General features: G+C 43.3%; 1 protein-coding gene across 4 annotated transcripts in view; it reads right to left on the bottom strand.

The window, feature by feature from the left end:
* LYN (LYN proto-oncogene, Src family tyrosine kinase) overlaps positions 1-14,257 on the bottom strand; it is a 94,265-nt gene that overhangs the window by 37,492 nt on the left and 42,516 nt on the right. For all 4 annotated transcript variants that reach the window (XM_050938887.1, XM_050938890.1, XM_050938888.1 and 1 more), the window contains exons 5-8: positions 13,432-13,530; positions 13,220-13,323; positions 12,284-12,433; positions 9,438-9,590 (exon numbers count right to left, since the gene is read on the bottom strand). In XM_050938887.1, coding sequence (XP_050794844.1) covers positions 9,438-9,590; positions 12,284-12,433; positions 13,220-13,323; positions 13,432-13,530 — 506 coding nt within the window. The remainder of the gene's footprint in view (positions 1-9,437; positions 9,591-12,283; positions 12,434-13,219; positions 13,324-13,431; positions 13,531-14,257) is intronic.

Below are 14,257 nucleotides of genomic sequence, written 5' to 3'. Positions count from 1 at the left end.
AATGCCTGGGCTGCTCTCCTCTCAGCAGCACACAGAGCTGGAACACTGTTTTGATGTATAGCCATGCCCCCTCAACTTCTGCTTGAGGCCAGATTCTTTGCCTCCACGGCAGCCGACAGCAGTGATTCCTTTTGCTCCTGCCCTTACTCCATCTGCTTTAAATTTTCTGCCCATTTTTTGGGCAGTGGGGAGCAGTGTTCTTCCTTCTCAGCCTTCCTCCTCTTCCCAGGATTGGTTAACCCCTCAGGGATTGAAGCCTCTGCTGTAGCATTTCCCTGCTGGCTCTGCCCCTTACAGGCATGCCGGAGTGGCCAAGAAAGCATTGGGTCAAATGCAACCAGTTCTCTCTACATGGGAGGCAGCCTTCCCAGGCTCAGCAGAGGGTGAGTTGTGCCCAACCTGCACCCAGTTGTCAGTGCCTAACTGTGTTAGATCCTGGGGCTGCAAGTCAGACAGGCAGAGGTCTGCGACCCACCAATGTGGCAATTCCCACTGGGGAAAAAAGGACCAAAAACTCCAGTGTGGAGGAGGAAGAGGCTCCAAAAGCAAAGAGAACCCTGACCACTCGAGTCAGGTAACTCCCAGGGAATCCCTGCAGAACAAAGAGGACAGACTTGTGCAACCACCTGTCTCCCCTACCCTGCCACATCTTAAAGTGGGTTCTGTGCACCCTGAGGGAAAAAATAGGGCTTCTAATCAGCCTCCCTCCTGCCCAAGAACATGGATGTCCTCTCCCCTGCAATCCAGCTCCACTTAAAAAAAAAAAGGCTCCCTAGCAATCGCATTTGTAGCTGATGCTTCAATGGATGCAATGAGATTCTCAACCTGAGCCATAGCTTCCAGCTCAGTATCCAGGCACCACCTATGGCTCTGACCCTGGAAGGTGAATACTCACTCTAAACACGTCCTGTTCTCAGCCAAATTCACAGGCTCTGTCCTTTTCTGGAGAAAAGATGGAGGCTGGCAGTGTAGCAGGGCCGCCCAGGGAGGGGCAAGTGGGGCAATTTGCCCCAGGCCCCGCCTCCACGAGAGTTTTTCGGGACCCTGGAGCGGGGTCCTTCACTTGTTCTGGGAGCCCCAGAAAACTCTCACAGGGCCTGGACTCTCAGAGCTTCTTCTGCTCCAGGTCTTCGGTGGCAATTCAGCGGCGGGGCCCCCCCGCCGTCGAAGACCCCAGGCCCCCTGAATTCTCTGGGCAGCCCTGCAGTGTGGCAAAACAGTCTCTCTCTTCTTCACTAAAGGCCCTGAGGAGAGAATACAGATCGGCCTTCACAGACAGGTGCTGCTTTCTCTCCTCATATTTACAGAAGTACCAGCACTGAGGCAACAGATTCTCTGAGGAAAAACAGTAGAGCTGAGGTCTGAGGGAAGTCCAGAGGGACCTCAGCCCCACCCCCCAAAATCCACTTATTGATAAAGATCGCATAGGCGTCTACCCTGAGTTGGAGCTAGCGAGCAGGATTTCCCATTTCCTCATGAAAGGGTTTCCACTGACCACAGACAAGTGGGTCAGGAAAACAATGAGCCAGGGGATACTTCCTTGAGCTGTGGACTTCATCCCATCTGATCTTCTTCCAGTCACCCAGCTCCTACAATGCCAAAAATCACACAGACTGATACAGAACAAAATATCTTCTGGATGTGGGAGTGATAGAGTGTTCTCTCAGAATAAAGATTCTCTGGGCTCTACTCCATTGTCTTCTTTGTACAGAAGCACACAGTGAGTATGAGAGCCATTCCCAACCTCAAAAGACTCCACAAGTGGATGAAGACAATAAAGTTTTGGTTGTAGATCCTGGCATCTGTGGTGTCATCCATGCTCCACGGCGACTTCTTGACTTCAGTAGATACAGCAGGTGCAATCTCTACATCCCCATCAGACCATGCCACTGCAGACTTTTGAGGTTCATCTATGGCAGGAAACATCATCGATTCCCAGCACTCCCATTCAGCCTGCCCCTGTCCTCCCACCCAGGTTTACACAAAGAGGTTGCAGGTGGTAATAGCCAAATTCAGACTGCTGGGGATTCATCTGCACCCTTTCCTGGGCAACATCCTGATCAGAGCCCCATCACAGTCAGCAGTGCACAGGGCCACTGATTCAGGTCAGAGTCAACAACTCTGAGTGGTACCTGAATCAAGAGGTTTTTTATTTCATCCTTCAGACATTTGGCCCCCCTTCAATTAACCTGTTTCCAAATTGTACGAATACAAAATGGCCAACATACTTCACGATGAAGGCAGACCCCCAGATCCATGGAAACAGATATCTTATTGCATAGTTGGCCACAGAGCCTACCTTAAGTGTTTTCATCTTTTCTACTACTGATAACACCTCATTGGCCAAGGAGTCCTTGGTTCTCAGATCTGACAGAGATGACCCTGGAGCCCCCACTCCAGTGTCCATGGAGACCAGACATCCTCTCACAAAGATCATCTCTTTCACCCACAACCAAAATGGCATCAACTAACAGCCTGGGTGCCCAGAGGGAAGCACTAGAAGGATTCAGTCTGTCCTCCATAGTTATTAAGATATTGCTTTTGTCTAGAAGAGTACTGACGTTAAGAGCATACTCTTATTTCTGGTCCAGATTCAACCACTGGTGCCAAAGAGCACAATGCAAATCCCAGAAATCCAGGATTTCAACCATTCTGGACTTTCTTCAAGAAGGCATAGACAGAGAGGCCTTCAGCCCAGCACTAAATGTATGTCAGGTATCTGCCCTTAGTAGCATGCTATCTGCAGGATCCTTGGGCTCCCAGGCAGACAATCCACAGATAATTCCATTCCTTTGAGCAGTATAATTAACCAGACAAGTGGTCAGGCCTCTCTTTCTGAAATGGGACCTTCCTCCAACTTTGAGGACCCTGACTAGTCATCCCTTTGAGCCTCTGACTTCAGAGTCAGCCTTTTATTTAACCATTAAGTTTAGTTTCTTAGTAGCTGGCATGTCCCCCAGGTGAGTGTTGGAGCTGGCAGCCTTATCTGTACAGGAGCCTTACCTCATGCTCCAAGAGGAGAAGGTGGTGTTCAGCACACCAGAATTTTTTCTTCCTACTGTAAGTTCCTCCTCCCACACTTCCTAAGAGGTTGTGCATTCTTCATTCTGTCCAAAACCACAACATCCAACTGAAAAGATGTGGGACACCTTAGATATCAAAAGAGTGTTGAAAATCTCTCAAGCATACAGAATCCATGAGAAGATCGGCTCCCTATTTATGTCCTTCTACCCAAAATGCCAGGGACTCAGAGCAAGTCTTCCATTGCTAGGTGGATTAGACTATGTATTGTGGAAGCCTAAAATCAGAGGTTCCTGTCCCATAAGAAATCAAGGTGCACCTGATGACATACTTAATCACCAGAGCGGAATGAGCAACTGCGTCCACTTTGGAAAGCTGCAAAGCAACCACTTGGTCTATAGCTAGCACCTTCATTAGGCAAGGTTTACAAGGTGGATCTTCTAACTTCTGCAGAAATCTTTTTTGGTGGAAACATGCTGCAGGTGATGGCCCAGAAACATTAGACACTCTTGAGCAAGCACAGATAAAGGTGGGTACTGCTTTCCTACGAGATTTTTGGTTCATAACCGTTTCTACATCTGTTCACTGCTTGCTATTTCCCAGATGTCCAGAAACAGTGGAGACACTGGATTACAGAATGGTAACTTGCTTACTGATCCTTTCCTTTCTGCTAGCAGCATCTTTCACTCACTCTGGATGGCTTATACAGGCAAGGGTCAGATGTAAGTGGACTCATTACCATATGACCATCTTCCTTGGTCTAGTATACATAGTTATTTCATTATCTCTGGAAATTAATTAATAATGATATACATATTTTACAGTTTGGGAATAACTCATACAATAGCAAGCAGGAACAAATGAGCATGGCCAGAGTGTGTGGTGTCAAAACACTGATCTGCCTCCACGAGCTTCAGAGAGAGGAGAGCAACCCAGATGTCCAGGATTGCGGGAAATACTACTAGTAGAAAGGAAATTACCAGTAATAAATTTTCCATTCCCTTCTTTAATAGTTGTATAAAAAATACTAAAAAGAGTGCAATATTACAGACAGACATTCTCATCCAGACTACCTCAAACCCAAGAATCCTTTACACCAGAGATGCAAGAACAATGTGTCTCATTAATAAAGTAAACTATTAGGACTCTTTTTATGTTATCTTTTCTCTTGGCCTGGCTGAGAACTCTTTCATTCAATTATTAATGCCAGAGTATATTATGATTCATGTCGGTAAATACCTGGGGACAATAATGCATAAAACATGGACACACTGTTCTATAGTGCTGTTTAGATCTATCATGTCAATGCAACTGCTGCACAAATGCACTAACGCAACACTCTAAAAATCTTGGTCAGTTGTATGGTGGAAAGTAGTAACTCAGCATACAGTTAATGCTTTTAAAATGAAATGTGGAGCTCAAAATGACAGGTAGGCATGGGGAATTTGCCAGTCCAGTTACATAAGAGGGCCACAGACATCTCTACATGCGAGAATGCAATCGCACTGAAGTTAGTGGAGCAGTACATGTTTACTTCAGGACTAAATATGGCCCAGAGAATGATCATTTTGGCTGGAGCAAGGGCTTGGTTGCCCAAACTTCCACTAGACTTTTGCACACATTCAGTCATAGCAAACTGTGATATGGATTTGTGATATCCATTATAAGCCAAAGGGATTTTCATTACAGAGCTTGAAAACCAGAGATGAAAGACTAGTGAACTAACCTGTACAAGACTTCAGAGTGTTAGCTATGTTAGTCTGTATCAGTAAAAACAACGAGGAGTCCTTGTGGCACCTTAGAGACTAACAAATTTATTTGGGCATAAGCTTTCGTGGGCTATAACCCACTTCATCAGAGGCATGGAGTGGAAAATACAGTAAGAAGGTAAACATTCACAGCACATGAAAAGATGGGAGTTGCCTTACCAAGTTGGGGTCAGTGCTAATGTGGCTTAAGCCTAGAAGTGGTCATTCTTCAACAAAAAACTTCAAAAACAGACTTCAGCCAGAAACTGAAGAACTGGAATTAATTTGCAAACTCGACACCATCAAATTAGGCCTGAATAAATACTGAGAGTGGCTGGGTCACTACAAAAAATAATTTTTCCTCTGTTGATACTCACACCTTCTTCTCAATGTTGGAAAGGCCCACATCCACCCTAACTGAATTGGCCTCATTAGCACTGACCCCCAGCTTGGTAAGGCAACTCCCATCTTTTCATGTGCTGTGTGTTTATACCTACTACTGTATTTTTCACTCCATGCATCTGATGAAGTGGGTTATAGCCACGAAAGTTTATGCCCAAATAAATGTGTTAGTCTCTAAGGTGCCACAAGGACTCCTTGTTGTTTTGACCTGTAAAATATACCCTTTCATTCCCTGCTCAAAAACAATAATCGCCTGCAAAATTATATCTTAAAAGCCTAGTCTGAGTTATAGAAGTAAAAATTGTCTTGAAACCACAGAACATCTCAGGCTATATAGTGGCCGAAACAGGCAGAATACTTCTTGGGCACTGGCCGGGAGCACAGTGAGCAATGACTCCTCTACTTCCTTTCAATGCCTAGAGCGTACGCTTCTCTCAACATCAGTCGTCATCTCCTAACCACTGTGGTGGGGAAGGGGAATGGCACCTCCCGCTCAGCCATGTGAACGTTGGCGCGGTTAGCACCAATGGCACACAAGCAACAGAGTTCTACCTATTCCCCACACAGGCATATAAAAAGAGCAAAGGGCACTGCTCCAGGTACATATTCAAAAGGAGATACAGGCAGATCCCTGAGCGTTTTGACTAGTCCTATGAGTCAAGCCAACTTCTTTCAAACCCAAAAGAAATCATAGATGAAGCACTTTACACCAAGCTTCAATCCCTCCAGGAATGTTTACGACTGAACTATAAACTCTTGAAAAAAAATGAAGAGTTGCTAACAGACCCATAACTATACTGCTGCTAGCAGATGTGATCTCCCTCTCTCTCTCTCGTACACTCCTCTTCCCTCCCACCCTTTTGTAACTATAAAACTAGTTACATTCCTTCTACTAACAGAAAGTTCTTCAGAAATCAAGCCATCAATAGTGGTTTATACTTGGTACATAGTATTGCTTAAAAGAATCATCTTTGTTCCATAAAAGCAGACTTAATTTATCATTGAAGTAATATAACTATCTTATTTCCAAACTAAGGGAAGTGTTAAGGAGTTGACTATTAATAAATGAGGCTGTGGTTCTTACTACAATCCTGTCCTGGCATGGGCTAGATGACCTAACAGGTCTTTTCCAGCTATATCGTCTTCAGTTCTATGATTAAACACGCTTGTTCAGAAAGGATCCTCACCATGCAAATCAGCTTCTCTTGCTTCAGAAAAGATGCAGAGAGTGAGAGGAAACACGCTACTCAACTTCACAGTACAGTAATTTCCCACATAATGTAACAACAATCCACAGAGGAAAATGTTCAGCCCATGTCGAGATCATCACATAAACAAGAGGAAACATCTTGAACCAGAAACACCCCCTTTTAATTTTTTTGCATGTGTATGCAGAACTAGTAGCTTCCTGAAATTAGCTGCAATTTCTACAGATGACAACATACCACGCTGACTTTTCTATAGCAGTTCAGTGTCAGTCACAATATTTATTGACCTGGTGTATTACACAAGGAAAAACTGCACAATGGCTGACCCTTGTCTTAACCAGTGAGTAAGCATCACACATGAGCCTCACAGCTAGAGGCTTTCTCAAGCTTCTTCTCATGAGAGAACATAAAAGCTGCATTCAGTCATAACATATAATACAGTTATATAAGCAGAGCGCAACTAGTATGTTTTATAGTCAAAGATTACATATATCACTGAATTAGACCTTTCTGTTTGACTATCAAGGATGCCACACCCATAGCAATATACAGATCTAAATCTTTACTTTTATATATATATATATATATATATATACACACATACCATTTCAAAACAACAATATTCCAAATAGTGTGTTCCTATGAGACTGTTATGCTATTTTGGGTGGCTAAAATCACTCAAGCCTATCTTTGTACCTCCTGACTAGCTTTCAGGCATACTTTCATTGCTTAGAAATGCATTGCCTACTGTATCTTATTATTTAAAAACACGTTAAAATATTTATTCTTTAAAGATGACCTATGAAAGTGAAGGAAGATTCAGAGACGGGTGAGTAGCAGCATTAGGGACATCGAGACTGAAAGACTGGACTGGTTTTCCTCCGAAGGGAAATAAATAAGAAGGGACATAAGTATATCAAATAATGAACAGCATAGAGAAGGTAGATCAGAAACTTCAGTTCTCATAACACAAAAGCAAGGGAATATACTTTAACGTGAAATTTAAAAGGTGGAAAATTCAGAATTGACAAAAGTAAACATTCTTCACATACATGTAATAAGACGGTGGAACTCATTGCCACAGGAAGTCATTGAAGCCAAGAACAAAAAAGAACTGTATATTTAGATGGATAACAGGAATAAGCAGGATTATCATAATTAATGCTAAACATTTTTTGGAAGGAATAGTACAGTAAACTTCATACTTTTGGGTCTTCAGGACATTCTAACTTTTGGAGACCAAAGATGAAACAATACTGGAGCTGATTACTCTCAAATCTGCCTACTGAAGAGTTTCTACACTTCCTGGACAGCAGATGATACTTGCCAAAACCAGAGACAGGATACTGGACTAAACAGACCATTGGTTCTGATCCAATATGACAATTGCTATGTGCTACTTTCCAGTCTTCTCTTTATCAAGAGATGCTGAAGCTCTGCACATTATTCACTAAAACACACATTTTATTTTGTATTTCAAGTGTTCAAATAAACACCTTTACCTTGATTTTAAGAGAGTATTTTGTAAAGGTAGAGACATCCAGCAAAACATGTTGGACCAAATCCTGAGGTATGCAGTTTGTAAAGCTAAGAGAGTCCTATTGGAGTCAGTGGGAGGTGCTTATGAATATAGCCCTGTTGAAATAATTATTTCACAGAGGGTGCAGAAATCATGAAAATGCTCCCCAACAGTGATTATATTAATTATATTATATAAATAAAAGGCAAATGTCTACAACAAGTCTAAAAAAAAAAAGCTACTTTAGCTTACAGTGCTGCGTCCATGTGTGGAAGAATGGAGTGCTGTGTGCGCTGCCTTGAAATTGACTAATGTTACTTGTGGCAAGGTGGGTGAGTTATCATCTTTTTATTGGACCAACTTCTACTGGTCAGAGAGACAAGCGCCAATGGCCCAATAAAAAGCTATTACCTCACCCACGTTGTCTTTCTAATATCCTGGGACCAACACAGCTACACCACCGCTGCATAGAATCATACTTGTAAAATCCACTCCCTCCTTGAAATTGACAAAGCGCAAACTCTGTGAAATTCAATACTTTCCTATTTACATTGTAGTCAATTTTCTAAAATATATAAACAACAGTGATTTACACAGGGCCCTACTTATGAATAACACTAGAATTTAGAGGAAGAAGAAAGAAGAACAAAGGCATAACACACATGCGGAACCTGAGGCTCAGAACAGGTCTACACTAGAAACTGTTGCCAGGAATGTTGATTAGGAGAGAGAGAGAGAGAGAGAGAGAGAGAGAGTGAGTGAGAGAGAGAGGGAGGGAGAGAGAGACATTTCTATACTGGCAGACATTTCTATACAGCCACAGTGTAGATGCAATTATATGAACATAAAAAAGTTATTCTGATGGTATAGCTTATAGCTTGGTAGAAGCTATATGAGCAAAGTCACTCTTTTTTTCTTGGGGGGGAGGGGGAAGCAGTTTCTTTAATAGGTGGGATTGCTGTTAGAGCTGTACTGGCAAACCTCCTGTAGAACTGCTCTTATAGTGGAAAACTATTGCACCATGGCTTTTAAAAAAATGCCTGACAGTGGGTGCTACATATAATCTGCATAGCCCTACAGTGTAAGGCTTTAGGGCAGAGTTCCAGGGATCTCTATGTGCAAGGGAAGCAGTCAGCACAATTCCTACAGTTGCACTGACAGGGAACCAGGGGGACTCATTGGGGATCAAGAGGCAGTACAGAAGGCTCTGGCAGATCCTGTGAAACCCATAAATTCTGAGAGTCAAAGCATAGTTTCTTCCATAGGGGAACTCACTCCCCACAACAGCTATCAGAGAAAATTCTACAAGGAGTTTGACTGCCCATGAGAGGTATTTTCTGGGACTTAATATGTTGATCGCAAATATATATATTGAGCCAAATTCATGTCTGATATTACTCCAATGAAATCTAAGTAACACCACCAGGGATGAATCTAGATCCTTGAAACTTCACTGTATATATTTATATTTCAGTGACATTTTGAATATTTAAAGATCCTTTTCAAAGCACTAAGCAAACCAAAGGCTTGTAAACTTACCCATCCAAACTTCTCCAAACTGACCAGCTCCAAGTTTCTTCACTAATTTAATTGATTCCCGTGCAATCTCCCAGGCATCTTTATCCCAAGGTTTTTGGGGTTTTGGACTAACACATGCTTTTTCCAGCTTTCTGCATAAACCATCTGAGTTCTCTAGTTTTCAAAGAAAAAACAAGTAGAAAATCCATTACATTTTGTAATGACACTACATTTATGCCCCTACAGTAAAATATGTGCAACTGCAGCCCTGAACCAACTTCACTACAACCTTCATACAATTTTAACCTTCCATGCTGGGATTTGGGAGTTCTTGCATTCTAGAGCCAATTTATAACAGGCGTGATCTGCATTATATGCCATAGATCTGCAGATGCAAAGAGACTGTTGTTGCTCATATTGTCATTAGATTTGCTTTTTTAATTCAACAGTGCACTAAGATAAATAGTGCCACGGTAAATAAAACGTATGTTCGAACTGCTGAAAGTATGTTAATGAAGACAGAATAGGAAATACTGCTTAAGAAAAAAAAATATCTTGTTGCTTAGTAAAGTATGTGATCCAAATCAGGAGAAGTTCTGAGTACATACCACTTCCATTGACTTCAGTCAGCATTTCTAAAGCACAGACTCACTTATTAAGGTGCCTAATTTTAGGCATCTGAGTTTGAAACTATGTAACTTGCACAAGTTCACAAAGGACGGTCTATAGCAGAGCTGTGGATAGAACTCAGGAATTTCTTGATTTGAGTCCTATGTTCAGGCCACTAGACATGCTGCCTTTTAAGATGGGAGAGGTTTTGATATAGTAGCATATGTCTGATGACATTAAGGAACACAGCATTTTGGCTCGGTCAGTTAAGAAAGAGTGATCTAGTTAGCTTGTGAGGTGTTTCATACCAAAAGGCATCGTGCCAAACTGTAGACAAGTAATCTACATCCGTGGTATTTTCTAGGCTAAGTGCTATTTTGTGAAGGATACTGATGTGTTTTCTCTTTTCCCTTTAGAGGATATATTGGCTACAATCCTGTGAAATCTAGATAATGAAAGAGCTGCCACTGGACTTCAATAAAAATCAGGATTGAGCCCAGTATTTTGTTACATTTCTGTGCAGCTCTTAAATTATACAGTAGCCACCCACCCACTAAATAGATAATAATTACTTCCCCAGTCACTGTATGCTTACAAGGAAAAAATAAATGTAATAAAGTAGGGTTGAGATTTTCCAGTCAGTGCAGGGGATTTACCACACATCATAAATTAAAATTAATCAAAATTGTGTGGCTAAACCTTCAGTGTGGCTTTGAAAACCTCAACCTTGTATATTTTTCAGCTACAGAATGGGCCCCAAATCTCCTTTTCCTGACCTGAAGATGACAAAGGCAATGAAAAGTCACTTTTGTACTCAATGAGCAGCTGTAAACATTTTTATAAGAGATTACTTGTTATGGACCCAATCCCTTCTCCCTTTGAAATCAATGGGAATTTTGCATTCCCATCACAAAGTCACTCACAAAAAATGTCATTGTTGGCACAAGAAAATTACAGCGTTGATTTTGTTTCATATAAATCACCAGATACGATACTGGAAGACATTTATGTAGAACAAATATTGAGAATTCCAGCATATCGTAATGTCCACATATAGCTGCTTACACTTATGAAAACAGCACTTATTCACCCTGAGCCTGATTATTCTCTAGTGTAACATTGACATTGACATGTATGGAGTTACTCTTCATTTACACACGCCTATGAGAGGTCAGAATCAAGGCTAATATTCATCTTGCTACAATTCTCAGTACTTGGATTTTTAACAAAAAATGTGGAAAGACTTGAAATAGAACAAGGAAAGCATTCTGATCACAGTAACTCCTCATTTCACATTGTAGTTATGTTCCTGAAAAATGCGACTTTAAGCTAAACGATGTTAAGCGAATCCAATTTCCCCATAAGAATTAATGTAAATGAGGGGGTTAGGTTCCAGGGAAATGTTTTTCACCAGACAAAAAACTATATTATACACACACACACACACACACTAAGTTTTAAACAAACAATTTAATACTGGTACACAGTGATGATTGTGAAGCTTGGTTGAGGCGGAGGTGTCAGAGGGTGGGATATTTCCCAGGGAATGCCTTACTGCTAAATGAACTAGCAATTGACTGAGCCCTCAAGGGTTAACTCTCATACTGCTCTACAAGGCAGCAGGAAAGGAGAGAGGGCAGACAGACACACACCCCCTGTGTATGAGAGAAAAAACATGCATTTTGCCTTTAACTAGCTGACCCCAGGCTTAAGTACACTGCCCTGTTAATTAAATCAGCTTGCTGAGACCCGCAGCTACTGCCTAGAAGCTCCCTCTGTCTGTCGTGTGTCCCCCCTGCTCTATGGAAGATGGGGTAAGCGCAGTGCAGGAGATCGGGGGAGAGGGAGACACCCTGACACTAGCCCCCCTCTTCTCTCCTTGTCCCGTACAGCAAGCAGGAGTTTATGGGAGCAGCTCCAAGGCAGAGGGAAGGAGCAGCACATGGCAGTGGGAGGAGGGACAGCTGCTGCACAGGGAACTTAAGGGAGTGGGGAGCTGACGGGGGCTGCTGGTCCAACCTGGTTCCAAGCCCCCACCAGCTAGCTGCAACAGGCTGCTCTTCCTACAAGCAGTGGACAAAACAGGTAGCTGCCAAAGACGTTAGGAGGGAGCATTTCACAACTTTAAACGAGCATGTTCCCATATTGATCAGCAACTTAACGTTGTTTGACGACTTTAAGTGAGGAGCTCCTGTATTTGCTTTAATGAAAACAATGCCTAATGTCTGATAAACAAGCCACTGACTGAGTTAACTTACTTTGGTAATGTTTGATCATGTCGTTGATAGTGGAAAATGTAATCCTTGGAGAGATGTAATATCCTCCATTGTCTAGACTCCTTATTTTATAGTGCTTAATAACATCACCATGCTGCGGATCATAGTCCCTGATGGACAGAGAATAACTGCCTGTGGACAAACAGAGCAAAGATGTTGTTTAGTAGATAGGACACCTATATTGCACACATTGCTGTAGTTCAAGATTAACACACCTCTACCCCACTATAACACGACCCGATATAACATGGGTTCGCATATAGCACGGTAGCAGCAAGTGGCTGCTGCAGAGCCCTGGGCCCTTTAAATCACCGCTGGAGCCCTGCTGCCACTACCCCAGGGCTGCAGCAGCAGGCTCGGGCTGTGCTTTAAAGAGTCCAGGGCTCCGGCTGCTGCAGGGAGCTCTGGGCCCTTTAAATCACTGCCGGAGCCCAGCTGCCGCTACCCCACGTCCGCAGGCTCGGCCGATCATGGCTCCCACTGGCCGCAGTTCACTGCTCCAGGCCAATGGGGGCTGCTGGAAGCGGCGCGGGCCAAGGGACATACTGGCCGCCGCTTCCAGCAGCTCTCATTGGCCTGGTGCGGTGAACTGCAGCCAGTGGGAGTCGCGATCGGCCAGACCTGCGGATGCGGCAGGTAAACAAACCGGCCCGGCCTGCCAGGGGCTTTCCCTGCACAAGCAGCAGAACAAGTTTAGGAATTACTGATCTAACCCATCCAAGGAGTCAGAGTTTTCTGAGTAGGTTTTAAGTGTTAAGCTATAGGACTCCCTCACTTCCTTTGGAGACTTTACCACAGTCTAATTGAATTCACTGATATATGCAGCAAACAACATAACATATTGGGCCAACCTCAGATCTCGATGATATGAGTTCATTTTTAACTCTGATATGAACCCCAAAGTAATTGACTGCCTACCTTTTAATGTTTCACTTTCTCGGATAAGGAATGCTCCAGGACTGTTTCCTGGTGCTAGAAGCTGTCTCTCTGCATCTTTCCTGGTTATATCTTTGAAGAACCATCTGAAAAGTATTTTGAAAGAGTTAGGGATATTTTTTCCTCTACCCCTAAGGATATGCAACAAGGTGGAAAAGAAAGTTTCAAATGTGCTGAAATATAGAAGAACATACTCTTCTGTTTCCAAGGTGTTTACTTTTGCTACGTAGTTGCTTGGAATGAAGCCTTCTTTCTTTGTTGAGAGAGATTTAGCTCTCCACCATTCTCCAAGCCTGAAACACAAAATAATAACAGTATTCACAACATGCAAACAAAAAATAATGAAAGGTTATTCAGCTACTTCTGTGGTGCTGCTGAGGACATTGGCTGGGCTGGAGCAGAAAAAAACAGCATTTACCTCAGAAACTTCAGCTTCAGAGCAAACTGCTACAACCCTCACCTGATCAGCTGCCCAAGTGTTACAGGGGATGGGGGAAAGGACACAGTGTCACTTTCACATGGAAACAGGGCCGGCTCCAGGCACCAACATTCCAAGCTGGTGCTTGGGGCAGCATTCTGCAGGGGACGGCAGTCCCTGTTGTTTTGCCCACAAGCAGCGCGATGAATTGCCACCGTGGGGGGTAGTCCGTGTGCCCTTAGGGCGGCTCGCACATTTCTGCGTTGGCGGCAATTAGGCGGCAGCTTCTATGTTTAGCTGTCTGCGGCGGCTTCAGCTAAACATAGAAGCTACCGTCGAATTGCCGCCGCCGCGGAAATGTGCCTGCTGCCCTAAGGGCACACAGACTGCCCCTGCCATCCGCGGCGGCAATTCAGTGCGCTGCTTGGGGCGGCGAAAACTGTAGAGCCAGCCCTGCATGGAAAGGAGCCTTTTTCCTTAAGAGAGAGAGAGAGAGAGAGAGAGAGTGAGTGAGTGTGTGTGAGTGAGAGAAAACCAACATCTATATAGGGATGCAGTGATATCCAGAGATAAGGTACAGTACAGCCAACACTGCTATACTT

The sequence above is a fragment of the Gopherus flavomarginatus genome, chromosome 2 (assembly GCF_025201925.1).
Source record: "Gopherus flavomarginatus isolate rGopFla2 chromosome 2, rGopFla2.mat.asm, whole genome shotgun sequence".
Lineage (NCBI taxonomy): Eukaryota > Metazoa > Chordata > Testudines > Testudinidae > Gopherus > Gopherus flavomarginatus.
Note: the sequence above shows the minus strand (reverse complement) of the source record. Positions and strands in the feature narration are given on the sequence as shown.